Source organism: Miscanthus floridulus, chromosome 7 (assembly GCF_019320115.1).
Source record: "Miscanthus floridulus cultivar M001 chromosome 7, ASM1932011v1, whole genome shotgun sequence".
NCBI lineage: Eukaryota > Viridiplantae > Streptophyta > Magnoliopsida > Poales > Poaceae > Miscanthus > Miscanthus floridulus.
In genome coordinates, this window is record NC_089586.1 from 109,233,991 (window position 1) to 109,260,304 (window position 26,314).

At 47.5% G+C, this 26,314-nt stretch overlaps 3 protein-coding genes and 1 pseudogene across 7 annotated transcripts; 3 read left to right on the forward strand and 1 right to left on the reverse strand.

The window, feature by feature from the left end:
- Window positions 1-260: 260 nt before the first annotated feature.
- LOC136464213 (uncharacterized) lies at window positions 261-3,058 on the forward strand. Of its 2 annotated transcripts, none has more exons than XM_066463174.1 (5): window positions 261-425; window positions 658-756; window positions 1,420-1,552; window positions 2,508-2,687; window positions 2,955-3,058. In XM_066463174.1, exons 2-4 carry the CDS (start codon window positions 680-682, stop codon window positions 2,595-2,597), a joined length of 300 nt encoding a protein of 99 aa, XP_066319271.1. In that variant the 5' UTR covers window positions 261-425; window positions 658-679; the 3' UTR covers window positions 2,598-2,687; window positions 2,955-3,058. The 2 variants fall into 2 exon arrangements, with proteins under 2 accessions (XP_066319271.1, XP_066319269.1); XM_066463172.1 differs by having other exon boundaries at window positions 662-756.
- Window positions 2,631-6,072, forward strand: LOC136466036 (uncharacterized). Its single transcript, XM_066464542.1, has 6 exons — window positions 2,631-2,687; window positions 3,634-3,767; window positions 4,323-4,389; window positions 4,899-4,961; window positions 5,035-5,273; window positions 5,358-6,072. The coding sequence occupies exons 1-6, from the start codon at window positions 2,631-2,633 to the stop codon at window positions 5,365-5,367; spliced, it is 570 nt and encodes a 189-aa protein (XP_066320639.1). The 3' UTR covers window positions 5,368-6,072.
- Window positions 6,073-6,626: 554 nt separating this feature from the next.
- LOC136464214 (small ribosomal subunit protein uS11z-like) lies at window positions 6,627-9,360 on the reverse strand (annotated as a pseudogene).
- Window positions 9,361-9,564: 204 nt separating this feature from the next.
- LOC136464215 (uncharacterized) lies at window positions 9,565-18,667 on the forward strand. 4 transcript variants are annotated; one of them, XM_066463175.1, is made up of 4 exons: window positions 9,565-9,669; window positions 9,786-9,941; window positions 16,575-16,654; window positions 18,043-18,667. In XM_066463175.1, exons 2-4 carry the CDS (start codon window positions 9,828-9,830, stop codon window positions 18,131-18,133), a joined length of 285 nt encoding a protein of 94 aa, XP_066319272.1. In that variant the 5' UTR covers window positions 9,565-9,669; window positions 9,786-9,827; the 3' UTR covers window positions 18,134-18,667. The 4 variants fall into 4 exon arrangements, with proteins under 4 accessions (XP_066319272.1, XP_066319273.1, XP_066319275.1 ...); XM_066463176.1 differs by having other exon boundaries at window positions 9,567-9,685; XM_066463178.1 differs by having other exon boundaries at window positions 9,574-9,657.
- Window positions 18,668-26,314: the final 7,647 nt, after the last annotated feature.

Sequence of the window (26,314 nt, forward strand, 5' to 3'; positions counted from 1 at the left end):
TCGCTCTTTGGCTTTGCCGCTCTCTCCCTCTCGCTCACGTTCTCGCCCTAGCCTAGGCGCCGAGCACGGCGCCGCCAGTTCACCGCCGGGCATTCAAGCCTCAGCCAGCCACAACCCATTCCTACTCCCTACGCAACAATCCACGTTCCAACATCTAATCAATGTAACCCAATCTGCTGACCCACCACACTCATTGGATCCAAACTACAGTTTTCAGTAGCTCTTAATATGTGTTTTTTAGGAAAACACCGCCTAAACAAGACCTATTTCAGACTAAATCCAAGTTTCTTTGTTTGACATTGGAGGAAGCAGTTTACTTCCCTCAGGAACTATTGCTATTGTTCATTACTATTTTCTGTGCGCTGTAGCTACTTCGCAGGCATCGACAAAAAAATACCGGTGGGAGCACTCTTACTTCAGAAGAAGTATGTTCCCTTGCACTAGCCTTTATTGCATAGTGATGAGACTATATTGAACAATTTCAGTGCTCTTCTTTTGTAGACTGTCAATCATCAGTCTTTTTGCATGATTTTGCTTGTTAATGCATGAGTTCAATCAATATATCAGCATGCTTCTGACAAAACTGCTGTGAGATGCCAGAAAAGTATATAAAACTGCTTTTTGAAAGCCCTGGTTTGATTATCCTCTTGTTGTCAGTCAGGCAAATAATCTACGTGTTATGTTATTGGGGATGGTTGATGATCCTCGTGTGGTGCTCATCAAGCTGGCAGATCGCTTGCACAATATGCGGACAATGTATGCCACTCTAGGCCTTTCATCACTATTTAGCATGTCCTGCTTATTACTTGTTTCCTAAATGTAAAATCACCTTTGTGATCTGAAGTATTTTAGGGATTCAGTTCTTATTGATATTCTCTTTGTTCATCATGTTCCCTTTCCATGTTATGTTCTGTCCTCAGTTTCTAATATTTTCTTCAGAAAATGGCAAGACATACTCAAAGCACTGGGATGGTCATGGACAATGAACACTAAAATGCAGTAGGGAGATAAACACATTAGGTTTCAAGTAGAAAAGAAGGAAGGGTGAATTTTGATAATTGGGTTCCTGTTTCTGTATTATCTGCCTCGCCTCAACATTTTCATTTTATCTGCTGCTATTATGCAAAGGAATTGATGCAGAAAATTCATTATTCATTAATCTATACTCCATGAACATTTCCATCAGCTCCAGTGTAGGCATCAGGTTTACAGATTACATAATTGTGCTGCATACCCACTGCAAAAGTTTTACTGTGTTCCCCTTATCAAATCCACAGCAATGCATTTTGAATCACTTCAGCATATCAGCGTCATAAGACAGTTCAAATGATTTCAATTCTCCTACTCTTGATTTCACTATGCTTTCAAATAGCTGTTGGGTTCCATAAATTTTGATCCTTGTGGTAAACTTTATTGCAGTTATGCTCTTCCTGTACCTAAAGCTGAAGCTGTTGCTCAAGAGACATTGGCTGTCTGGTGCTCACTTGCATCTCGATTGGGAGTATGGGCTTTGAAAGCTGAGCTGGAAGATTTATGCTTTGCTGTCCTTCAGGTATTAATTTATTCAACATATTAGTTAACTGTGAACCGTTTACTTTATACCATAGAACTTCCATGGTTTAACTGGCATCTAGATGCTTTGAAATTTTTTCAAAAGAAATAATTGCCTTGTCCGAAATCTTTTTTACTAACAAATGGGTAAATTCATGTAAAGCACACAAACCTATGATGATCTTTAGGGACGTACCTAGAAATTGGAAGCCCCGATGCGAAGCAATAAGGGCCCTAAATTTTGAAAGTATAGCAGAACACATGCATACAAAATTTGCTAGTCACTAGATTGCTATACAATAATACACAATTTATTTGCGACAACTGGCCAATTGGGGATGGCTGGATGAGGATATGTATGCCTACCTTGCCTAGTTGCCATTGATGGAACTATTGGTGTTGGCATTGGCGGCTGGCGGCACAGTGCGGGTAATCAGCATCTTGGTGATGGCACTGGCGCCCCTAGCGCGGTCCATGGTTGGACAAGCAGAAGCGAAAAGCAAAGAATAAAAATAAAACATCACCTCATCTGACGCCCACTTACGTACATGTAGTCGCCGTTGATCCAATATCCAAGGATCCAAGCGCATGCCTGAAAGTGGAGGCTGGTGGGCGCCTGAGCCTTAGTTAGTGCGGTTTGAGCCTTTCATGCTCTAGCATGTGCAACTAATATTTTTTCTAATAACTATTAAACCTTGTTAATTAGTAGTTGATGTACATCTGGGGGGCCCTAATTTTTTGGATGCCCTGAACAGTCTCACATGTTGCACACCCTAATATATGACCCTGATGATCTTCTACATTTTTCATTTCTTTGCTTGGGTCTTATACTCTCAGTTTTGTAGCTGCAACGATTTGGCATTTACCCTTTATTTTAAATCAACTTGCTTTTGGAAACTATTTTTTCTGTATCTATCTGTATACTTCTATTATTAAATACCTCTGTGTCCCTGCAGCCTCAAATCTTCAAGAAAATACGATCTGAACTTACTTTAACGTGGAGTCGTACTGGAAAATCTAAAAATATGAGAAGATCATCAATTTGAAACGAATTGCTTGCCTCAACGAAAGATGGGCATATGACGTCCATCAATGATTTGTTTAGTTCGTGCAACCAAGAAAAACCAAATATGAAGGTGAGTACATTGTAAAATTGCAAATGTGATTCTTGCACACTCTTTTGCTCTCACCAGATCAACATTGACATTTTTCAGCATTCTCATTTGTACTTCATTATGGCATATTTGTTCTTTTCATTTTTCTTCCATATGACAGCCATTACCTCATATGAACATAGATTGAATAGAAATCAATGCATCATTTTTTTTACATTTGTTGCCAGGTAGGTTGACCGTATGTGACATCCAATATCTTAATATATAAATTGCTTTTCTACGTGCCAGTTTTGCCATTTGACATCTTTTTGGATCGGAAGAGGCGTTCATACTTCCTTAGGAATCTCAATAGTAATTCTGGAGAATCTATACCAAATCCTAAGATAGTTGACGATGCTGCTGTTGCATTAGCATCTTGTGAGGAAGAACTTGAGCGAGAATTGCTCATATCAACATCGTAAGCTTTTCTTTCTAATTTCCAGAATGCTTAAATCTGTCCCTCATCATGTTAACTGTTTTTTTCAGGGATCAACAGGAGTTGCCCCTACTGCTTATATATATTTAAAATAGATAAAAAAATATGTGTTGTTTGTAAGTACATGTCTCATCCATCATGAACTTAAATTTAAGAAGTTGTGTGTCATGGACATACTTTAAATGGCCCTAAACCCAAGCAGCGTGACCGTGCCGATGCCTGACGGCCGCACAACAAGGGCAGGGCTAAAAAAGGGGTAGGGACTCCTGATCTCTGAACCAATCTAATCTATTTCTAACAGAACTAGGCCACTTGGGGCCTGGAATGAAAAGTACTGGACCCTAATGGGCTGCTAGGGAGGTTTGGTGCTTCTCCTTGGACCCTAATGGGCTGGATATGACATTATGCTGGATTTTTTTAGTCTAACCAAATTATTTTTTTTCCCTTTTGTGCAGCATTCATTTTTAGTCTAAACACATTCTGTCTCCACAGATGAAAAGAAAAGATAAAGGACTTAGGCAAGTGTATGATGCTCGTGCATTGAGGGTGATTGTCGGAGACAAAAATGGTGCCATGCATGGACCTGCTGTCCGGAGTTGTTACAGCATCCTTGATATAGTACACAGGTGACATAAGGATCTATTGCTGGAATTACTCATATCAGTAAGACTACAGATACTAATGTGCTGCTCGATAAAAAAGAAAGAACCGTTATTTTAAGGAGAAGACATTGTACCTGGGTGAACTTACGTTATATTACCTATGAAGTAGGTCTTACCATGTTTGTATTGTGAATGTTCGTTGTGGCTAATTTGAGATCTGTGTTTATGTTTGATTTTTTTAGTCCACAATTCACTACACAACACTTATTTCAGTTTAAAACCTTTTCTACTTACACCTTGTTTAGATGCCACCAAAATTCCAAGTTTTTTCACTCTCTCTCCATCACATCAATTTTTAGCCGCTTGCATGGAGTATTAAATGTAAGTAAAAAAAATAACTAATTACACAGTTTAGTTGGAAATCACGAGATGAATCTTTTGAGCCTAGTTGGTCCACGATTGGACAATATTTGTCAAATAAGACGAAAGTGGTACTATTCATCGGGTTGAAATTTTTTCAGCATCTAAACGAGGCCTTATTCACTTCCAAACTTTGTAAATTGTCTGCTCCACCTGCAGGCTATGGACTCCAATTGATGGGGAGTTTGATGACTACATTATCAATCCTAAGGGTAGCGGTTACCGAGTAAGAATCATCTAAACATAACATCCATTGTTAGGCAGTACCCTCTGCAGCCAGTAGCTACTAGCCCAGTATTACATTCTAGCCAGGATGAAATTTTCAAAAAGTTAGAATTCTGAGTTTTGGAATAGCGACCCATGCTTAGTATAATATACCAGTTCTATCATGAACTGGCAAGAGTTGAATTGATTTTCTTATAAATTACTTTCTCCAATTTTAAAAATAAGTCCATCTATGTTTGTCCTAACTCCTAAGTCAATCTTGAATTTTGATGATCAATACCTAAAATTATATATAGATTGGCAACACAAGGTTAACATTAAACACGAAAAATACTTTCAAATATAATTACTTTAATTTAGGATTATATATTTTTATAGATATTGGTAGCCAAAGTTACAAACGTTTGACTTAGATGGACTTATTTTGTGAGAGGAAATAGTAGACTGCTGAGTTCATAGTCTGCTTTCCCTTCTTTGCTTATTAATTTGCTGTCGTTTTTCCCTTTATAGTCACTCCACACAGCAGTTCAGGCATCTGATAGCTCACCACTGGAGGTCCAGATTAGAACCCAAGTAAATAATTTTTTGCCCTTATTTGAATAAATTCTGATAGTTCATGTTGATGCTGATGGAGGTCTCTTCACAGCGAATGCATGAGTATGCAGAACATGGACTTGCTGCTCATTGGCTGTATAAGGAGAGCAAAGTTGAGTACAGAAGTAGCATGAGTAAGAGAATAAGCCAAAGTACATCATATTCATCTAGTTCTTCAGAAGATGAAAGCTCTATTCAGGATGATATCCCATCAAAGTACAGTTCTATGAAAGTGGGGCATCCAGTGCTAAGAATTGAAGGTAGTGACTTACTAGCAGCTGTCATAGTCAGGTATACCTTCATTCAGAAATAGAAACTGTTATTTGTTCTGGAAGACCAATATTTCAGCTGATATATGTTTTAATCAATTTGCAGTATAGATTAAGGAGGAAAGGAATTGATTGTTGCTGTAAGTTTTAGTCTTGAAGCTTCTGAAGCTGTAGCTGAGCTAAGGTCATCTTTTCAGTTGAAGCGTTGGGAAGCCTATGCTAGGCTTCATAAAAAGGTCATCTTTCCAGCAATGTGCGTTGAGCGCGACAGCGACAGAGAGGTTTGTAGCAGTCCGGGGCTATGTCCATGGGTGCACTACTTCTAGCCAGTTGTCCTTCCAGAAATTTGTTTTCTGTCAGTCGCCGACTGTGATTTGAGTGCAGAGTTTTCATAGCTCCTGTTCACAGCTGCAGTGAGGTTTGCTGGCAAACTTGTCCAGGGTCACAGAATTCTTGACCAAATCATAGAGAGATTGAAATCCGATTTCAGGCGTTGCCACACCTTGTGCACCTTTGCAACTCATACTCAAAACCTGGGCTTCTTTTCTGGTTTATTATGCATCTTTGCCTAGATGCTGTGGGAGGTAAAATAACCTTTGCTTGCATTCACAAGGGAAGAGATTATTTCAGTTGGTATTATTCCCTCTCCCCTTGCTCTAGGGAAAGATGCAGGAATTCTTTGTGTGGTTATGTGAACTAACAAGAAGAGAATAAAAAGGGGAACTTTCCTGCATCGGAGTTGCTGACATGATATTTGTTTGTCCTTGGAGCGCAGATTTATTAAATTTTGATGGCCCATGGCGGTTCATAGCCTGGTCTCCTACAACTACAATGTTACATACTTAAGGGATAGTGGGTTCTTGAGGAAGAAAAACTTGAAAAATACCTGGTGCTCCACCACGCCGCCCCCCACCTTCCGCGGCTGCCCCCGTGGTCGCGGGCTTCGTCGGCTCCTTCATCGGTTACGCCATGCTTGCTGCCTGAGATGAGAGAGACCGACGTGTTCTTTTCTTTTGCCAGTGTGACTCGAGTGAGATGACTTGCACTGTGAAGAGGCATCATTTGTATTCGCATTTGCATCTGTTCAAATATTTGTCGACCATATAATAACAATAATAAATACATGCACGATTGCTTTTGCTTATAGCCTTTTTCACCATTGCAACAATCTTTCTTGAGGTTCAATATGCCCTTGTTCGTGGCACACGGTTGGCAGGCAAACGCCCAGATCTTCTTCAGAAATTAATCCTCGACACAATATCACACGATCATAACCTGATACTGAAACTAACATTCAGAATGAATGTTTCGAGGTCAGCAAGACAGCAAGCAAAACCACGCAATTCTGCAGCACTGCGCCTCATCGAAACAGAAATTACTCTAATACACGTTTATAGTGTGAAAAATGCATATCTAGCATATAAATATGACAAGACAATTCCTCAACCAAAAAACATAATCCATGCAACATCATAGATTCGAGACTAACGGTAAATGGTCATCAACACATAGCAAAATTAAAAGCTCCTCTTGACAAGCATAGAGACATCAACACTACCCCAGAGAGGACTAGCTTCTTGATGGCCAGAGCTAAGAGTCGGCAAACAGCATGCAGGAGAGACCTACAGCCTCCTTCCCCTCCTACCACCCTTTCTGCGGGTGCTGTCAGTGGGCACCGGGGTAACGTCCTCTGCAGACAACACAAATGTTGCATCAGTATACAGAAACAATAAGGCATTATGTTATGATAATTAAAGCTGACTTTAACGAATTAGGGCTAACTAGTACAGTTGGCCCTTGAAAAGATACAGATTTCTTACCAATGCGTCCAATTTTCATCCCAGAACGAGCAAGAGCCCTGAGAGCAGACTGAGCACCAGGTCCAGGGGTCTTGGTCTTGTTGCCTCCAGTGGCACGAAGCTTAATGTGCAGTGCAGTAATACCAAGCTCCTGAAGATAGAAGACCAACTCACAAATTACTTGTCTGGATACAGCAACACTAAAGCATCCCTACATAATCCTAGGCTTCAATTTAAGTAAGCAAACATCATCTTTGGATACACAGATGAACCAATGAGCGATTGCAGTAGAACCTCTCTAATGAAATTCTTGACTTCAATACACATACCTTGCAACGCTGTGCAACATCTTGAGCAGCAAGCATAGCAGCATAAGGTGACGACTCATCACGATCAGCCTTGACCTTCATCCCACCTACATGGTTTAGGTTTAGCACATCGGGTTAAAACTAAATACAACTGCCATCTAGGTCAAGCATGGACCAAAGTTTCAGGATGGTACCAGTGATCCGAACCAGAGTTTCCCTCCCAGACAAATCAGTGATATGCTGCATATTAAAACATCACACGGTTAAACTAGGGAACGGAATGAACAGGTCTATCCACAGATAGAACATACACAGCACTTACAATGAAGGTGTCATTGAAGGATGCAAAGATGTGGGCAACACCAAAGACATACTCTCCTTCACGAACAGTGGGTCCAAGGGTGACATTCTCCTCCTTGGGCTCCCTGGTCTTCCTCTTCGACTGCAAACATATAACTACTATAAGATGACATTGAACTTATTATCGTGTTAACCTCCAGAAATTATTCCACAGTACACGAGTTAACCTGAGTTGATATGGTTATGTTATCACTGTAAGAGCCTAAGAGGATCAAAATGATAGTAATTGAGCACAATACAGAAAGCTACTAATCAAGACAACCATTTCAAGCAAACCAACAGTAGCACATAGTGGATTTACTCTAAGGTGCCGTTGGATGTGGCCTGGGAAAGGGATAGGGTAATAGATGGGTAACGATGGACTGGGTTAGAGTTTGGGTTATGAGATTCGTATCCCATACCTTTGTTTGGAACTTTGGTTTGGGATAGCATCGTTGGTGGGACCCACATTGCTTAAAAAATACCTTCCTGATGGTTCGGCACCTTAATGCCGAGCGGCCAATCCACAAAAAATACGACACCGTGCCTCCGCCCGTGCCATAACTGCCACGCAGCGGACGACAAGGGCTCCACCGGTGGGGCGGTTGCTGCTCCGGCAGCGGGCGCGGCGAGGGCGGTTGGGGCTCCTGCAGCGCCTCGGACTCGACGGCGTGCGAGGCGAGGGGGGAATTGATGGCAGCCGCCACGCACGGGTATCTCTTCCTTCACGCCGTCGCTCTCCTCAGCCCGTCATTTCCCAGCTTAACCCACCCTCTTCGTCAGGATGAGATAACCTTCCTATTTCCCTTTCCTCGTGCTACAGTATTTCCCTTTCCCACTACCCAAACATAGGTTAGGGTTTAACTGTCCGCTCATATCCCATACCCACCCCTCATTTCCCACTTCCCAAACGCCACCTAAGGAAAAGCTACTAAAATGTATATCGAATGAAAACTGATAGATGACATTCAACAGCAAATCAGTCTCAGTCTACTAATCAAGACAATCATTTCAAGAACTCAAACAAGATTTGCATCACGATGTATATTGTCAACAATTATCCAAACAAAACATATACTTTCCAGCTTCCTGAGCAATTCAACCCAAACAACCCCCACATAACCAGCATTTCTCACTCTTAATAGTTCGCAGATTTTAATCATACCAATGCTTCCACGGTTTTAGGCTTTTAGCAGCACATCTCAAATATTGCATTTGGCAGATAAAACATGTTCACCTAAAACACCCATAAATCATGATCAGATTAGCAAAAATGTTGCCCCAGCATCACCTCAATCTTCAACTCAAGAGCACGAGTTGCAGTCAACTACTTCACCGACGGACATATCTCAAATTGTAATTCACCAGCCCAAAACAACACTTTCCACCGCGGCAATCATCCGAAACAACAATATCCCTAATCAACAGCCCAATCTACGCTATTAGGAACCCATCTCCAAACAAAACAATCAAATCCGCCGCTACCCTGCTTGCGCCGCGTGCGAGCCTTAACCAGACGAGAAGAGGCTCGCTTACCATGGTTGCGTGGAGCGACGGGTGACCGGAGCAGAGGCACGCTTCGGGTTGGAATCACGAGCACGCCGCCGCCACCGCCTGCGCCGCCGCCGAAACTTCAGAGGGGATGAGTGGTGCGCGTTTTTATATACGAGGCTGCAGCCCATTAGGGTTTAGACCCACCATCGCCCAACGAAAATTTCTCTTTTGCCCTCGCTCTTGTGTCACTGCGGCTGGGCCCCGTCTCTTAGACAAGGACACTGCCGGTAATTTGGTGGCCTAACTCCTAACGGGCCAAAAAAAAGGCTATATGGGCTGGATAAGAATGCAGCCCATTTAGTCTCGTCTTCTTCCCATTTCCTCTTCTCCCTGGGCTCGACTGCTGCGAGCAGGGCCAACCGAAGCAGCCGTCGTCTCTTCTCGGGATCGCACGCGGCGCGCAGGGGTAGGAGACGAGGTCGCTCTGTGAGCCCGTCCGATCTCTCTCCTGCGTTGCCGTGATCTGAGGATTTGTGGGTGGGTGCGTCGTGCTGGTGAATCTGACTTTTTTTTTTTTCTGTTCTTTGAATTCAGGAGGGAAGAGGTGGTGGTGGTGGGTGGAAGAAGTGGGGCAGGATGAGCGCGGAGAGGCCGGTGCCGCGGCGGGAGAGCCCGTGGGGTCTGCCCGACGGCGACACGCGGCAGCCCAAGGCGCACCGCTGCAACGACCGCGCCGAGGACGTCGTCCAGGTCCGCTCGACCCTCTTGTCACATGTTGCTTCTAGCAGTCTGCCCGTTGTGTCCTCCAACAGATGAATGGGGGTAGTCACGACTCATAACCATCTTAAATTCTGAATGGGGAAATGATGATTCTTGGCCAGTTTAGTGATGTATCCTCAGTACCTTATTACCACCGTCTATCGATTTTGATTGTGCCCAACTTAGAGTCGCTTCAAATTGGATCAGGCTGGCCGCTGGCATTGTGTTGTTTCGTCCCCAATGCTTGTCAACCATCAAGACTTGTTACTCGACTTTGCTCACCTTGTAACTAACCTAGGAGAAACCATGATTCAACAACCTTTAATCAGACTTTCTGCTTTGTGCTGCTATTAGAAGCTCCAATATAAACCTGGAAAGCAAAGATTGGAATGAGCAAATAGCCAACCTGACTGATGTGCCTTCTTCCAGGATGGAATAAACCCCATATATATGCCTAAGAACACAATTAGGAACACTGAAGAAACCATCCTGACGCTTTCCTGTTTCTGTTATGGCCCTGAAAAAAGTACCGATAACATCATGACATAGGTGCAGCATTTTCAGTAGAGAACGGCATGAAAACTGTTATGACCGGCATCCCCTATGCCAGGCGCAGGCCCAATAGTGGCTAGGGGGGTGGTCTGTTAAGGGGCTTAGAGGCCCAATTTATCGCTTATTTGGTATTTTCTTAGCGATAGATATAGTTCCTTAATTATAGCATCTATAGGGAAGGATAAATACTTGTAATCTAGGATGATTGGAATTAAGCAGAAAGCAACAATTAAGTTGCTGGCTTCCCTTGGGAGCCAGCCGTCCCTGCCCTCTCTCCCTCGCGTGAACAGTACCCTCGTTACTGTAGCACCACGTGAACTCTAGGGCTGCAGCAGCAGCAGCCGCTCTCTCACCGCCACGGGCCCTCGCCGACGTCGAGAGTACAGACCACGTCCTTCCCTCTTCCACCCCTATAACCTGCGCAGCAACTCCGGTAGGGCATCAAGTCCTATCAACCTGGTATCAGAGATGTCAGGCCCTAATCCCACCAACAATCTGCCGCCGCTGCCACCTGCCTCCGCGCCCGCGGCCCAGATGAAGCATGCGGCACAGATGACTCCAGATCAGGTGGCTGCCGCCATCGGGGAGCTGACTCGCTCGGTGGCTGCCATCCAGTCCTACCTGGCCGGCGCACCACCACCGCTGCCGTCGCCGCCGCCGCCGCAACCGGCTGCGACCACCCTGCCAGCGGTGCTGCCGTATGGGATGCCCTACTCCAGCACGACGGGCGTTCCCATCCATCTCCTCTGGATGCCGCATTCCCCTTCGCCGATTCCATCATGGGCTTTAGCCTCGACGACCAGCCCGGTGTACACCATGGCGACCTCTCCGACTGCGACATCAGTAGTGCCACCGCCCACTACCGCCGTTGTGGTCTTCCACGGGGGACCCTAGGCCGATGGCTTTTTCTATGGGGGTTCCGACGGCCCCCTCTTCTACGGACTTGGGCACCTAGGTGTGAGTGCCTCCCCGTCCACAGGCAGTGTTCCGGAGCCCTTCGTCCAGGGCGCGCATGGGGCCCCTCAGGGTGCTCACCCTCCGCGTTTCTACAAGCTCGAGTTTACGACCTACGATGGCTCCGAGGACCCCCTGAATTGGCTCAATCACTGTGAGCAATTTTTCCGAGGGCAGCGTACCCTCGCCTCAGATCGCACCTGGCTCGCGTCCTATCATCTGACTAGTGCGGCACAGACATGGTACTACGCCTTGGAGCAGGATGAGGGCATGCCCACCTGGGACCGTTTCAAGGAGCTGTGCAATCTACAGTTCGGGCCGGCGGTTCGTAACACCCGACTGTCCGAACTCGCCCGGCTTCCGTTCACCTCCACGGTGCAGGACTACTCGGCTCGCTTCAACGCCGTGCTCTGCCATGCCCGCAATCTCTCGGCCCCGCAGAAGGCTAAGCTGTTTGTGGGCGGCCTCCCGGAGCATATCAAAGTCGATGTGGAGCTTCGGGAGCCCCAGAACCTTCAGACGGCCATGCATCTGGCCCGGGCGTTCGAGCGCTGGGCTAACGCCACTATGCCGGCCACAGGACAGCGTGGCGCCCGGCCAGCCCAGCGGCCAGGTCTTCCAGTGCCCCCCGACCCCCGGCGCCCCCTCCGGTAGCTCCCGGCGCGGCTGTTGTTCCAGCAATAGCAGGGTCGGTAGCCCCTGCTCGGCCTTTCCGCCGTCTGTCTCCAGCCAAGCAATTGGAGCGTCGCCGCCAGGGTCTCTGCTATAACTGCGACGACCCATATGTGCACGGCCATGTGTGTCCGCGGCTCTTTTATCTGGAGTCCACGGATTTTCTCGACGACGAGGTTCCCACGGAGGTGGCTGCGGTAGCAGCCTTCCAGGAGGATGCCGCACCCCAGGAGGTTGTTCCTGCCGCCGTCCAGGAGCCCGCAGCCTAGCCCACCGTCTCCCTGTATGCCATCGCGGGCATCCGGACTGAGAATGCCATGTTCCTTCCGGTCCGTGTTCATGGCCATCGTCTCGTGGCGCTCCTCGACTCGGGCTCGACGCACAACTTCATCAACGCCGACCTCATGCGCCGCCTACGCCTCTCCACCGCGCCCCATCCTTCCATGCGGGTGCTGGTGGCTAACGGGGACCGTGTGCCCTGCGAAGGGGTCACCCGTGACGTCGCTCTCGCCATTGGTGGGGAGGAGTTTACCATCAGCTGCTTCGGCATCAATCTTGGGGGGTTCGATCTCATCCTCGGCGTCGAGTACCTCCGCACCTTGGGTCCTATTCTCTGGGACTTTGAGGATCTGTGCATGGCATTCACCCGCGGCGGCCGGCGTATTCTGTGGAAGGGCATTGGCTCTCCCCGCGATGACATTCGGGAGCCAGCCACGAGGGCGGTCACGGCTGCCCCATCACAGCCCCTGCTGGACCGCCTCCTCCACCAGTTCGGGCCGGTCTTCGACGAACCGCAGGGGCTGCCACCGGCGCGGCCATATGATCACCGCATCCACCTGCTTCCGGGCACAGCACCGGTCACGGTTCGTCCCTACCGCTACCCCCAGCTACAGAAGGACGAGCTGGAACGATAGTGTGCAGCCATGCTCGCCCAAGGCATCATCAGACTGAGCACGTCCCCGTTCTCCGCCCCCGTGCTGTTGGTGCGCAAGGCGGATAACTCCTGGCGTTTCTGCATCGACTACCGCGCTCTCAACGCCAAGACATCTAAAGACAAGTTCCCGATCCCGGTGGTTGATGAGCTCCTCGATGAACTGCATGGCGCCAGGTTTTTCACCAAGCTCGACCTGCGCTCGGGCTACCATCAGGTGCGGATGCATCCTAACGACGTCGCCAAAACAGCATTCCGCACACACCATGGGCACTTCGAGTTTCTGGTGATGCCATTCGGCCTCTCCAACGCTCCGGCAACGTTCCAGGCCCTGATGAACGACGTGGTTCGCCCCTCCTCCGCAGGTTCGTGCTGGTGTTCTTCGACGACATCCTCATTTTTAGCTCTTCGTGGGCAGAGCACTTGCAACACATCAGCATCGTCCTCGACGTGTTACGGGCGCACAGGCTCCACCTCAAACGCTCCAAATGCTCATTTGGGGCCTCCTCGGTGGCGTACCTCGGCCATGTGATTTCAGCGGGCGGTGTCGCCATGGACGCCGACAAGGTGGCCGCTGTGGCGTCATGGCCGACCCCACGGTCCGCCTGTGGCCTGCGCGGCTTCCTGGGCCTCGCCGGCTACTATCGGAAGTACATCCGTGACTTCGGTGTCATCGTAGCCCCGCTGACTAGCCTCCTGCGCAAGGATGCATTCGCTTGGTCCAATGAGGCGGACACGGCGTTCCAGGCGCTCAAGTGGGCTCTGTCTACAGGCCCCGTACTCCAGATGCCCGACTTCGCAAAGCAGTTCACCGTGGACTGTGATGCGTCCGGCGCTGGGTTCGACGCGGTTCTCCACCAGGACGACGAACCGCTCGCCTTCTTCAGCCGGCCGTTCGCTGCACGTCATCTCAAGCTCGCGGCTTATGAACGTGAGCTGATCGGGCTCGTCCAGGCCGTCCGCCACTGGCGGCCATACCTATGGGGGCGTCACTTTTTGGTCCTTACGGATCATTACAGCCTCAAGTTCTTGCTGGACCAACGCCTCTCCACCGTGCCGCAGCACCAATGGATCAGTAAGCTGTTTGGGTTTGACTTCGCCGTGGAATATTGCCCCAGACGGTTTAACACCGTGGCGGATGCTCTGTCCCGACGCGATGTCGAGGACAGTGCTGCTTCAGGGGCGGCTGTGCACTTGCTGTCCACGCCAACATTCGCCCTCCTCGACGACATCCGTGCGGCTACAGCTGCAGCCAGGGACGCTCAGCTTCTCCTTCAGCGCCTCCAGGAAGGCGCGCTGGCCGCACCTTGGCGCATCGACGACGGTCTCCTGCTCCACGGTGCTCGCATATTCGTGCCAGCTTATGATGACCTGCGCCATCAGGTGCTCCTCCTGGCTCACTCGGCGGGCCACGGGGAGTCCAGAAGATGCTCCATCGCCTGCGCTCGGACTTCTACATCCCCGGCGATCGCGCTCTTGTCAAAACTTCGTGCGGGCGTGCACCGTGTGTCAGCGGAACAAGACGGAGTCCCTGCAGCCCCTCGACGTTCCGTCCCAGGTTTGGGTGGACATCTCGATGGATTTTATCGAGGGCCTGCCCAAGGTCGGCGGTAAATCTATCATTCTCACGGTGGTCGATAGATTCTCCAAGTACGCGCACTTCATCGCCCTCGGCCATCCATACTCCGCCGCTTCGGTTGCACGTGCATTCTTCGACGGCATTGTTCGTTTTTATGGGTTCCCTTCTTCCATCGTCAGCGACAGGGACCCGGTTTTCACTGGTCATGTGTGGCGTGACCTCTTCAAGATGGTCGGCATCATGCTCCGCATGAGCACGGCCTTCCACCCGCAGACAGACGGTCAGTCTGAGGTGGTCAATAAAGTCATCGCAATGTATCTTCGGTGTCACAGGTGACCGGCCGCGAGCGTGGGTGGACTGGCTGCCCTGGGCGGAGTACTGCTACAATACCTCCTTCCACACGGTACTGCGCGCCACACCTTTTGAGGTGGTCTACGGCCGGCCACCCCCGGCCATCTTGTCCTACACGGCCGGGTCGGACAGAACGAACACGGTGGACGGCCTTCTTCGGGAGCGCGACGAGGTGCTCGCGGAGATTCGGGAAAGGCTTCTCCAAGCACAGCAGCTGTCCAAGAAATACTACGATGCGTCCCACCGCGACCGGGAGTTTGCCGTCGGGGATTGGGTATGGTTGCGCCTGCTCCACCGCGCTGCCCAATCCCTCGAGCCCCGCGCCAAAGGGAAGCTTGGCCCTCGCTACGCCGGTCCGTTCCAAGTGCTGGAGTGCATCAGCCAGGTGGCGTACCGCCTCCAGCTTTCGGAGGGCGCCCGTCTGCATGATGTCTTCCATGTGGGGCTGTTGAAGCCCCACAAAGGTGATCCCCCAGCGGCTCCTGCTCCTCTGCTGACGACATCGGATGGTCGGCTGTTGCCAGCTCCGGAGCGCGCCCTTCGTGCACAACTTCGGCGAGACGTGTGGCACGTGCTTGTCAAATGGCTCGGCCTGCCAGCGGAGGACGCAACATGGGAGCCTCTCCAGCATCTTCGCGACGTCTACCCCGACTTCCAGCTCGAGGACGAGCTGTTAGCGCAGGCGGGGAGAGATGTTATGACCGGCATCCCCTATGCCAGGCGCAGGCCCAATAGTGGCTAGGGGGGCGGTCTGTTAAGGGGCTTAGAGGCCCAATTTATCGCTTATTTGGTATTATCTTAGAGATAGATATAGTTCATTAATTATAGCATCTATAGGGAAGGATAAATACTTGTAATCTGGGATGATTGGAATTAAGCAGAAAGCAACAATTAAGTTGCTGGCTTACCTTGGGAGCCAGCCGTCCCTGCCCTCTCTCCCTCGTGTGAACAGTACCCTCGTTACTGTAGCGCCACGTGGACTCTAGGGCTGCAGCAGCAGCTGCCGCCGCTCTCTCGCCGCCACGGGCCCTCGCCGACGTCGAGAGTACAGACCACGTCCTCCCCTCTTCCACCCCTATAACCTGCGCTGCAACTCCGGTAGGGCAAGTCCTATCAAAAACCATCACTAGTCAGTTGGAGTTGTCCACTGTCATGACATGGTAGCCGTGCTATGTGCTAACACTGAACTGCCAGCGTCCACAATCTTACCCAAGGTTGTTAAAATCGTGATCTTCAATCGAATCGGAACTCCAATGTTTGGCTTGTAAATCGTAGGATCATAACTACTGAAATTGTAAAATCGTAGATTCTACTTAGAAGAATCATATAATCAACTTGATAAACTAAGATTGTCCATAGAATCGCGATTTTAACAACTATGATCCTACCCCCTTTTTGGATTCTTGGTAGTGAGCGCCTGTCAGACGTAGCCATTTACTGCATGTTTTCCATACAAAGATGAAGCTATTAGCTTTGTTTCTAATGATTTTGACAACATTAGGTCATGTGCTGCATTGTTAAGTTCGAAATTTTTATAGTTATACATATGATGAACATACTTCTATTTTGTCATTTATTTTTGCAGGCTTGCTTTGAAGGGAACCCATTCAAGACAGTTCCAGGTCCATTCAAGCTCTTCTGGCAATGCATGCGCTCAAAACCTGGGTAGGTGTACCTTCTTATAATATTTATGTGCTTAGCTTTTGGCATATCTCATCTGATCTACAGTAAGATGGGAGACACAGTTGGATGGTTCTAATGCATTAAGCACTATGCTGCTGATAGATAGAAATAAACGAGCTCTTATTGAGGAAATCTAAACTAGCAACCTAGCATGTACTGACTAGAGTGAAGTTAAGGAGGGCCACTTTATCTTGTTTATTATGTCTTTGCTATTTATTTATTAAGGAGGATGTTAACTAGTAACTGCAGAGATTGCTCATGAAGGTTAACCACTCAAGAGATAAGGTTTTTGTTGGTTTGTAAACTGTTTAGCAAGGAGCACATTGATGATATCCACTAGTAGCTATGCATGGCTTTGCTCAATTTTATTTTCCCAATAACTGACATAGTTACTGAATTGCATGCATTAGCTTGTAATTTGGATTTTGGCATTCTCGCTGAAGTTATATGAGCTCCCTGAATCACCATAGTTCATGGAGTGACTGCCTGCATAGTTTTTGGACTGGGACTGGGCGACTGGCTGTGCCATCAGCTAGTTAGTTTCTTTCATAAAATGGCCTTTTGGGTCGTCTGCTTCCACATGTAATGTACTGATATTGCATCTTTTGGGAAGGAGGTTCTTTTAGTTGGGTTGCTTGGAAGGATAGGGCATGTTCTTTTATGCATAGGATAGATGTGAAACCTGACATATGATTAGTCAAAATATGATGTGCATCTCAGCTTGGTTAGTCATTTGGCCAAGTTGGTGCACTGAGGCAACTTGGCCGGGAGCAACCAGTTCAAGCAAGCCAAGGCTAGAACAGCTTATAAGCAATTAAATGCCACTGAAATGAACAGGAAGTATAATTTGCTACTATGGCATGACTTGAAAGGGGTGTGGAAACCTCTAATGTCAAGACATATTTGATATCGATCATAAATTTGTTCATATAAAAATAAGAGCTAAGTACTTCAGAAAACTGTTGTACAGAAGACACCAACTTGAGGACCTCATTCAAGCGTGCTGTGTGCAGCCAGATAATCCACCCAGGATAACGGTTTGACTTGGTTAGGCAAGCATTTGGTTCACAATTTAGGCATGGCAACGTCTTTTGAGCTAGGTCCCACACGCCATACACACATGTCATTGTGGCAAGTGGCCCTTAGGTGTGCCAAACTTGTAAGTTATGGTGAGCATTTTCTTTGCCACAAGCTAGGCAAGAAAGGTGTGGGAACACTAGGCGTTCTTAAGCCATGATCCAAAAAGACAGCTAGACTATCCCGCATGCTTATTTCAGCATTGAAAATTTTGCATTGAGTATTCTTAACCTGTAGATTTATCCTTTTCATTAGCATCAGCAGTATTTCACGTATGCGCCTGTGGTTTTCAGGGAGGAACCAACCGAGCCCTATACTTACCTGCAGCTAGATCCTCCGAGAAGGGTGGAAGTGAATCTGGAGCAAACAGCTTCTGAATCTTGAACGGGCATGCCTAGTTTATTACTCGTACAAATTTGTCTTCACCTTTCAGGCAGCCTTTTCCTGCTAGCTATCATATCCTGTGAGCACAAAGCTGCATATGTTTGGATGTTTATAATAATCTAATAAACCCTGATCTATAGAGCCATGGCTGAAAGTACTGTTGGCTGATTTGGTGTGAGAGAAAAATACTATTCGTTGACTGAAAAAGTACGGCTTATAAGCCAAACAAGCCCAAACGAACAGGGCGGCGGTGAACTCCTTGAAATTGCTGTTGCTGACGTAGGAATTGTGCCCCTTTTCTTTGATATAAATCGTGCACTTCCAAGTCCACATGCAGCCAGACTTCCAAGGCCACTGTTCCATATGGTGTGTGTCTGTCTGTTTGTTCATACTTCATACCAGTATTTGTGTACAGTTCTTTGTAAATGCTGCTTGATTCCTACACTGATTGGTGTGAGAGTTTGAGACCACCGTGCAGACACTCGTTGGCCATATGATCTGCTTTCCCGAGCCGTTATCCTGGAGATTCTTCTGCATAATTATTTCACCGTGTTCTGTCTCTTGGACGTTGCTTTCTGAAGCACAGTCCCATGATGCTTTCTGTTTGACACATTCCATATGGGCTCTGTGTGTTTGTTCATACTTCATACTAGTACGTGTGTACAGTTCTCTGTAAATGATGCTTGATTCCTACTTACACTGATTGTGAATCGTGATTGGTGTGTGAGAGAGTTTCTGGACAACGTGCAGATGAGTCCTTGGCCATACGGTCTGCTTTGTCGTACCATTACCTTCCTCCCTGTACCGCTGGGACATGACTGACTCTTTTGCTTGAGCCTCTTCTTCTCTGTACTCCAAGCTAAGGCTGTTCGTCCATTGTCCATTTTGTTGGTTTGATCTCCACTAATTGGCCGGGCTCTTGGATTCACGTCCTGATCGGGGGCACCAAACCGCTTCATGGTTGGTGGGTCTTCCGTCGCACTGCACCATAAAAGGGAGGTGGGGGCCGGGACACAAGGACCGAGGTTGACTTGGGCCGCCGTAACCCGCCTACAGAGAAACCCTAACCCGATCTAAAGAGAGCGTGCTGCCAGCGACGGGAAGCCGCCACAAACTTCACCGTTGCCTCTGCATCGCCACTACTACGCCAAACTTCACCGCCCGCACTGCGTACCCGCTGCCATGGCGGCCACTTCTTCCTCTACCCCCTCTGCCAAGCCCAAAGGTATGGTCCCTCTACTCTCTCTGCCTCCTTCTCTCAAGTTCACAGTTAATTGATTTGAATCAATCAGTAAGTAATTCATCCTCAGTACTACACCTAGATGAATCTTAAGAGTCTAACATTGGTATCGGAGCTAGGTTTTCTAGTGTGTAGATCTAGATAGGGAGAGTGGCAATTTAGAAGGAGATGAGAAAGATCCAATTCGGATCGGAGCAGAGGGTTCCTAACCCTAACCCTAGAAGGGGAAGAACAACAGAACAAAGAGGGATCGATTCGGCCCGATTCAGATCGACCCAGACATGAACCCTAACCCCAACTCGCAAAAAACAGGCGGGGAAGATGAACAGTGGGTTCGACCAAACCCTAACCGGCCAAATCCGAACCCTAACCCTAGACTCGACCCACTCCGGAAAGAGAGAAGAAGGGGTTTTGGGCGATTAACTCACCGGATTAGCTCCGGGAAGCACACCGTAGGAATCCCCACGAATATGTAACCCTAACCCTAACCGACAAGAGGACGGCGTGAAGAGAGGGACCTGCCTGGACCTCGCCGCTGTCACTACCGCCACCGCGCGGGATGTTCACCGAGATCTCGCCGCGTCGACGCGCGGTCTTCGACGTGCGGGCTCGGGATCCAAGGCACAACCGCAAAGGCCGATCGACGGCGACACACTCCGCCTAGGGCGAGTGTGCGCGTCGGCGAGGGACCCCGCAGCCGTGCCGCCTTCTTCCTTCTCTCCGGCCGCCACGCGCTGCCGTCGCGCCGTCGTATTTGTGGCGCTGAAGTGAGATAATGGGAGGGAGGAAAATGAGACAAGGGTTACGGGAGGAGCCGGCGCCGAGCAGTTTTGCTCGCGCGAGATCGACGCGGAGCCGTCGGATCTAGATCAACGGCGTAGATCCACTGGGCTGGATTTCGGCCCAGGCGGGCGTGCGCGGAGGACAACTTTGTCGGCCCAGGCCCAGGTTATGGCCTGGGAAGGCACCGCAGGCACGCGAAGAAAGCAGGCCGGGCTGTTTTGCCGACGGGCCGAGCAAACAGTATAGTTTTGAGTCCATTTTTCTTTTCCTTTTTCGAGTAAATCGTTATTTCCTGGAAAAAGATTAATGGCTCAAAGAAAATTAGTAAAGAGAATTTCCTTGTGGGTAAAATCCACCAATTATTTTTAAGTTTTCGCTGCAAAGTTTAAAGTTTATTATCTTCTAATTAAATTCGAACCAACGGGAGAATTTAATTTAAAGAGCAGTTATATTTAGTAAATCATGATTATGCTTATCCTCTAATTAAATTAGAACCAACGGGAAAATTTAATTAGAGGAGTAGTCCATTTTTTATTTAAGTAAAATTATGGTATTATCATTTTCTGACCAACGTTGATGATGACAATATTATAATGAATTTAAGTTTGAGGTTTAAAAATCTGATAAATTTTACACCAACGTGGTCAATTTTCAGAGAGTAGTTAAGGACCAAGAAATGCTCCTGAACTAAAAGAATGTATTTCATTTAGTTTTCGCTGCAATGGAGTTGATTATCTTCTGATTAAATTCGAACCAACGGAAGAATTTAATTTTAAAGAGTAGTTATATGTATTTCAAGTTGATTTATGAGTTCTATGCATTAATTCTATTTTCTGTCCAACGGTGATGTAGAATTGATGCAAAAGCACCTTGTATGTTTTAATTCGACGATATCACTTGGTTGCATGCCAACGGGCTGCAATGCTGGGGTATGTCAATGAAAAGTCTAAAATTTATGTGCCTGAATTTTAACTTCATTTCAGATGACTGCTATTGCATATATTTTATGTTAAAAGTACACTTTAGTTCGTTGCAATTTTTATAGGCACAATCTGTAATTTTTGGATTCGAGAATAAAAATCCTGATAGACATTACCACAAACTTGACAAAATCTAATATATGTTGGCATAAAAACAATTAACAATTTATAATTTTTTCTATAGTCTGATAAGGACAAAAAATGATATGTTATGACACAAAGATAATTAACAAATTATAGACAAATCACAAGAGGACAAATAGTGGTTGTGCCACACGGCCAGCACGTCGCCTGATGGAACTAAAAATTTTCAGGCACATGATGTTTAAGAAAAGTGATGTATTAATATTCAAAGTTGCAACCGAACAACAGAGCAAAAGCAGAAAGCTTGCTAGTCGCACTAGAGTAAAATTAAATAAAAGAAAGTCCGCCACTAAAACTCCAGCCATGATAAGCGAAAAGGTCCATCACTTTCGTCTCAAGCACACGGCACCCCAAACGGATCCAGTGTGTGACCACCTGCAAAGAAGCGAAGGTTAAAAACTAGTATATTACTCGTGCTAACGCTACGGTAACATATTAAAAAATAAATCATAAAATTATATCATATAAATATAATTTAGCCCCTTGTTTTTGGAAAAGGCAAAGCAATTAGTGTATGAACTACTTGCCATTGCCATAAACCCACAATTTGGAATCCCATTAACCGTAATATTTCCAATCACATGGGCACTGACCTGGAGAGTACGAATGAAGGAAAGAAGGGAGCAGGAAGGCAAAAACATTTCAAGAGCATGCAAAATATTGTTAGAAAAAAATCATACTATGCTCAAGTTATTACCTTGCGGCTCGAAAGTATGAAGCAATCATGACAAGCAAAGACCACTGCATTTGTTTTGCTTTAATCAGGAGTGCCTCCCTAGGGTTTTTTTTTTTTTTTTTTTTTTTTTTTTGCTTTTCACAGACTCCAAGAATGCAGAAATTTTCCATGGAATTATTGCCATCAACAGTAGCAAAAGATGAATCACTGCTTTCTGAAGGTATATTACCAGATGCTTTCCTTCGAAGTGACATCATATTTTTCAGAACAGTCAGTTTGTGAGTCCTCAATCTTGAATCCATGATCTCTTTAAAAAAAATTAATTTTAACATTTTTTGGAAACTAATTTTAAATCTAACACGGTCGGTTTTTTTTTAACTAACATTTTTGGCCGTGCCTATTGCTCTGGCGCGGCCAAATGCCTGTGCCGCGCCATGCATGGTGGCGCGGCACAGGACTGACGTGGCGGTAATCGGGTCCGTTGACCGCTGACGGGGCAGGTCCTGCCGCGTCACCGATCTTGGCGCGGCAGTGCCACGCCACGGAGCATGGCGCGGCTGCGCCAAATAAAACCCCGCTGCCAGTCATGCCTGCCCGAGCAGCAAACAAGCCTGGCCGCCGCGCCCGCCGCCATCCCGGAACGCGTCGCGCCGATAGTGGGAGTTATTATAAGTATTGCTTAACGTAAAGTCAATAATGAATTTGTTTCTATATTTTGTTAAAAAAATTCACGGCCGAATAGAGAATTTGATAAGCCAATGATATTTTTGGCCCCATATTGTAGGATCGGCGGCGACACGACCATGGACCCCGGCTTCCTCGACCCCTCGCGCAAGACGCCGGCCACCGACGTCGAGATACCCCGGGACTACCGATTTCCAAACTAGTTGCTACTTAATCTCGCAAGCAGTGATGACGCAACGCGTTGAAACGGATATGAAGCAAATAACATAAGTTGACAAGCTGCCACATAACATTTTAATTGGTTTGACATAAGTTCGACATAACATAACCAACTAAGCCTACAAGTTTTGGACGCCAATAATAGTTCGACCTAACAAACTAAGACCCAGGAGTGTAAGGATCCCTCGGACGCCTTTGTCTCTTTCGGATTTGTTGGCAGCACATTGGGAGTGTAGCCAACGTCGGTGTGGTCACGTTGCCGGTGCGTACGGCTCGTACCCTGCAAGTATGTGATATGTATGATTACTTAGAATTCTTTATGATCGTTAGTTCATGTAGCCTACGTATTTAAAGAAACTACCTTTGTTAGTACATGTAGGCTTCTTGGGTACCAAGCGGGGCACCACCTAGCTGAGACATGCCGATCTCGTCCTGCGGCCAATCTTCCCACTTGTCGTCGTCATCCTCCTCGTCTTCGGTTGCAGGGTCCTTGCCAGCGCTATGATGTGGTGGTGTACGCACCACGAAAGTGGCACCTGTCATCTGCTAAGAAGAGTCAGCTGGTGTCCTCAAAGAGGCTGAAGACGTGGCATCCGACCACGCTAGGAGTGGCGGTTCCTCATAAGGAGTGTCCATGCAGCTCAGCTTCTGAGCTAGCTTCATGCAGCTCTTCTTCACCTTCTGCATAAATAGACGTTAAAGTTAGTGCATTTCCCAAACGCATATGCACTGAACAAATATTTTCGGAACGGACAAGTTTATGTTTACCTCCACAAAAACCGCGAGAACGCCTTGTAACGTTCCACCTCTCCGAGGCTGGGCCCGCTTACATCTGACAGCTTCTCTAGGATATAGACTGCCCTCACAGACCAACACAGGTCTTTTCTGCGCACTTTATCCTCACTCGTGTGCACCCGGGAAGAACTTCCTGGTCGGTCACCCATCGCTCCAGGCCAAGCACGCTTAACCTCAGAGTTATTTGCAGATGAGCTTCCGGAAAAGAAGTTGCAACTTATTGATATGAGTATCCTATTAATCCTGTTAAGCCCTGGGCCGGGATGTTACATCCTCACCCCCTTAAGAGATCGACGTCCTCGTCGATCAATCCCAAGCTAGGAGCGTCCTCTCTTGGCCACGTCCGTGTGTCCAGAGCCAGCGCATGTGCCATGCTGTGTGACCACGACGGATCCACACCAGCCATGCACACCATGCCTGCGCAACTGCGACACACGCGCCCGTGAAACCACGAGAGTCGGCTCTGATACCATTCTGTAACGTCCCGCCTCTCCGAGGTCGGGCCCGCTTACATCTGACAGCTTCTCTAGGATATAGACTGCCCTCACAGACCAACACAGGTCTTTTCTGCGCACTTTGTCCTCAATCGTGTGCACCCGGGAAGAACTTCCTGGTCGGTCACCCATCGCTCCAGGCCAAGCACGCTTAACCTCAGAGTTATTTGTAGATGGGCTTCCAGAAAAGAAGTTGCAACTTATTGGTATGAGTATCCTATTAATCCTATTAAGCCCTGGGCCCTCTTAAAGCTCTAGTTTAGTTTTGGTGAATTGATAAAACCCTAAGTGCTAACCTAGTTTATCAAGTGATCATGAGATAGGTAGCACTACTCCAAGTGATGAAGCAATGGCAAAGATCATGACGATGGTGATGGCATGGCGATGATCAAATGCTTAAACTTGGAAAAGAAGAAAGAGAAAAACAAAAGGCTCAAGGCAAAGGTATAAATAGTAGGAGCCATTTTGTTTCAGTGATCAAGACACTTAGCGAGTGTGATCACATTTAGGTGAGATAGCCGTACTATTAAGAGGGGTGAAACTCGTATCGAAAGGCGGTTATCAAAGTGCCACTAGATGCTCTAACTCATTGCATATGCATTTAGGATCTAGTGGAATGCTAACATCCTTGTAAATGTTTGTGAAAATATGCTAACACATGTGCACAAGGTGATACACTTGGTGATTAGCACATTTGAGCAAGGGTGAAGAAGATAGAGTTGAAAAGAAGTTAGTCGCGCTGGTTATAGAGTGACCGGACGCGTCCGATATGGTGGCCGGACACGTCCGGTATTTGGCGATGAACTCAGCGATCGGACGTGTCCGGTCGCCACACCGGACACGTCCGGTGTGAATCAGCAAACGCAGTATTCGGCAGAACATTTGATCGGACGCTGGCGGCATCTGGTCCGGTGTGACCGGACGCGTCCGGTCGAGAGTGGATGCTTACTGTACTCGACTGGACGCTGAGGCTCAGCGTCCGGTCAGTTTCTAATAGACACGTCCGGTCGGCCCTAGGGGCTTACTGGACTCGACCGGATGCAGCGGCTCAGCATCCGGTCATTTGTGTTTGTGCGTCCGGTATGAGCGTACGGTCGTCGGCAGAATGGACAGCAACGGCTATGTTGGTTTGAACTGGACATGTGGTAGTCTGGGAGCTACCGGACACGTCCGGTAGGCCGACCGGACGCATCCGGTGCATTCTGACCGGAGCGTCCGGTCGATGCGTAGTCAGCCAAATAACTGAGCCAACGGCTCTATTTCATGGGGCTTCTATTTAAGCCCCATGGCCGGCTCAAGCTCACTCTCTTGCACATTTTCATTGACATAGCAACCTTGTGAGCTTAGCCAAAGTCCTCCCACTCATCTCCATCATTGATTCATCATCTTTGTGAGATTGGGAGAGAATCCAAGTGCATTGCTTGAGTGATTGCATCTAGAGGCACTTGGTATTCGTGTTGTGCTGCGGATTTTGCTTGTTACTCTTGGTGGTTGCCACCACCTAGATGGCTTGGTGCAGCGGTGGAGGATTGGTATGAGTTGGTGATTGTTCGTGGCCATCTCCGGTGATTGTGAGGGGATTTGTACCTTCCCCGGTGGAGCGCCGAAAGGTAACTCTAGTGGATTGCCCATGTCATTGAGTTACCTCACTTGTGGGTAGGTTCTTGCGGTGTCCAATCGTGTGGACGAGGTTTGTGCAACACCTCTTAGCCGTCGAACCACCAAGTGTTGGTCGACACAATGTGGACTAGCGTGTTGGCAAGCACGTGAACCTCGGGAGAAAAATCAGTTGTCACTTGTCATTTGATATTCTTCCAGTGATTGGTTTCATATTCATCTTGTGATTGGTTCATTTCTCTACACGTCGATATAACCATCCTACTCACTCGTTTATATTCTTGCAAACTAGTTGTAGCAAGCTCTTTAGTGTAATTAGATTTGAGAGCTTGCTTTGCTATTTAAGTTTGCTTAGTGGAGCTCTTTAGAGTAGAAAGATTGAGAGCTCTCAGTGAGTAGTATCATAGCAAGTTGTGTGTCTAGCTATCATTGCAACTAGAATTGTTGGATAGGTGGCTTGCAACCCTTGTAGAGCTAGAGCAACTTTGCATTTCGCTATTTGTCATACTAATCAAATTGCTCTAGTTCATTTGTAGATTTTTAAATAGG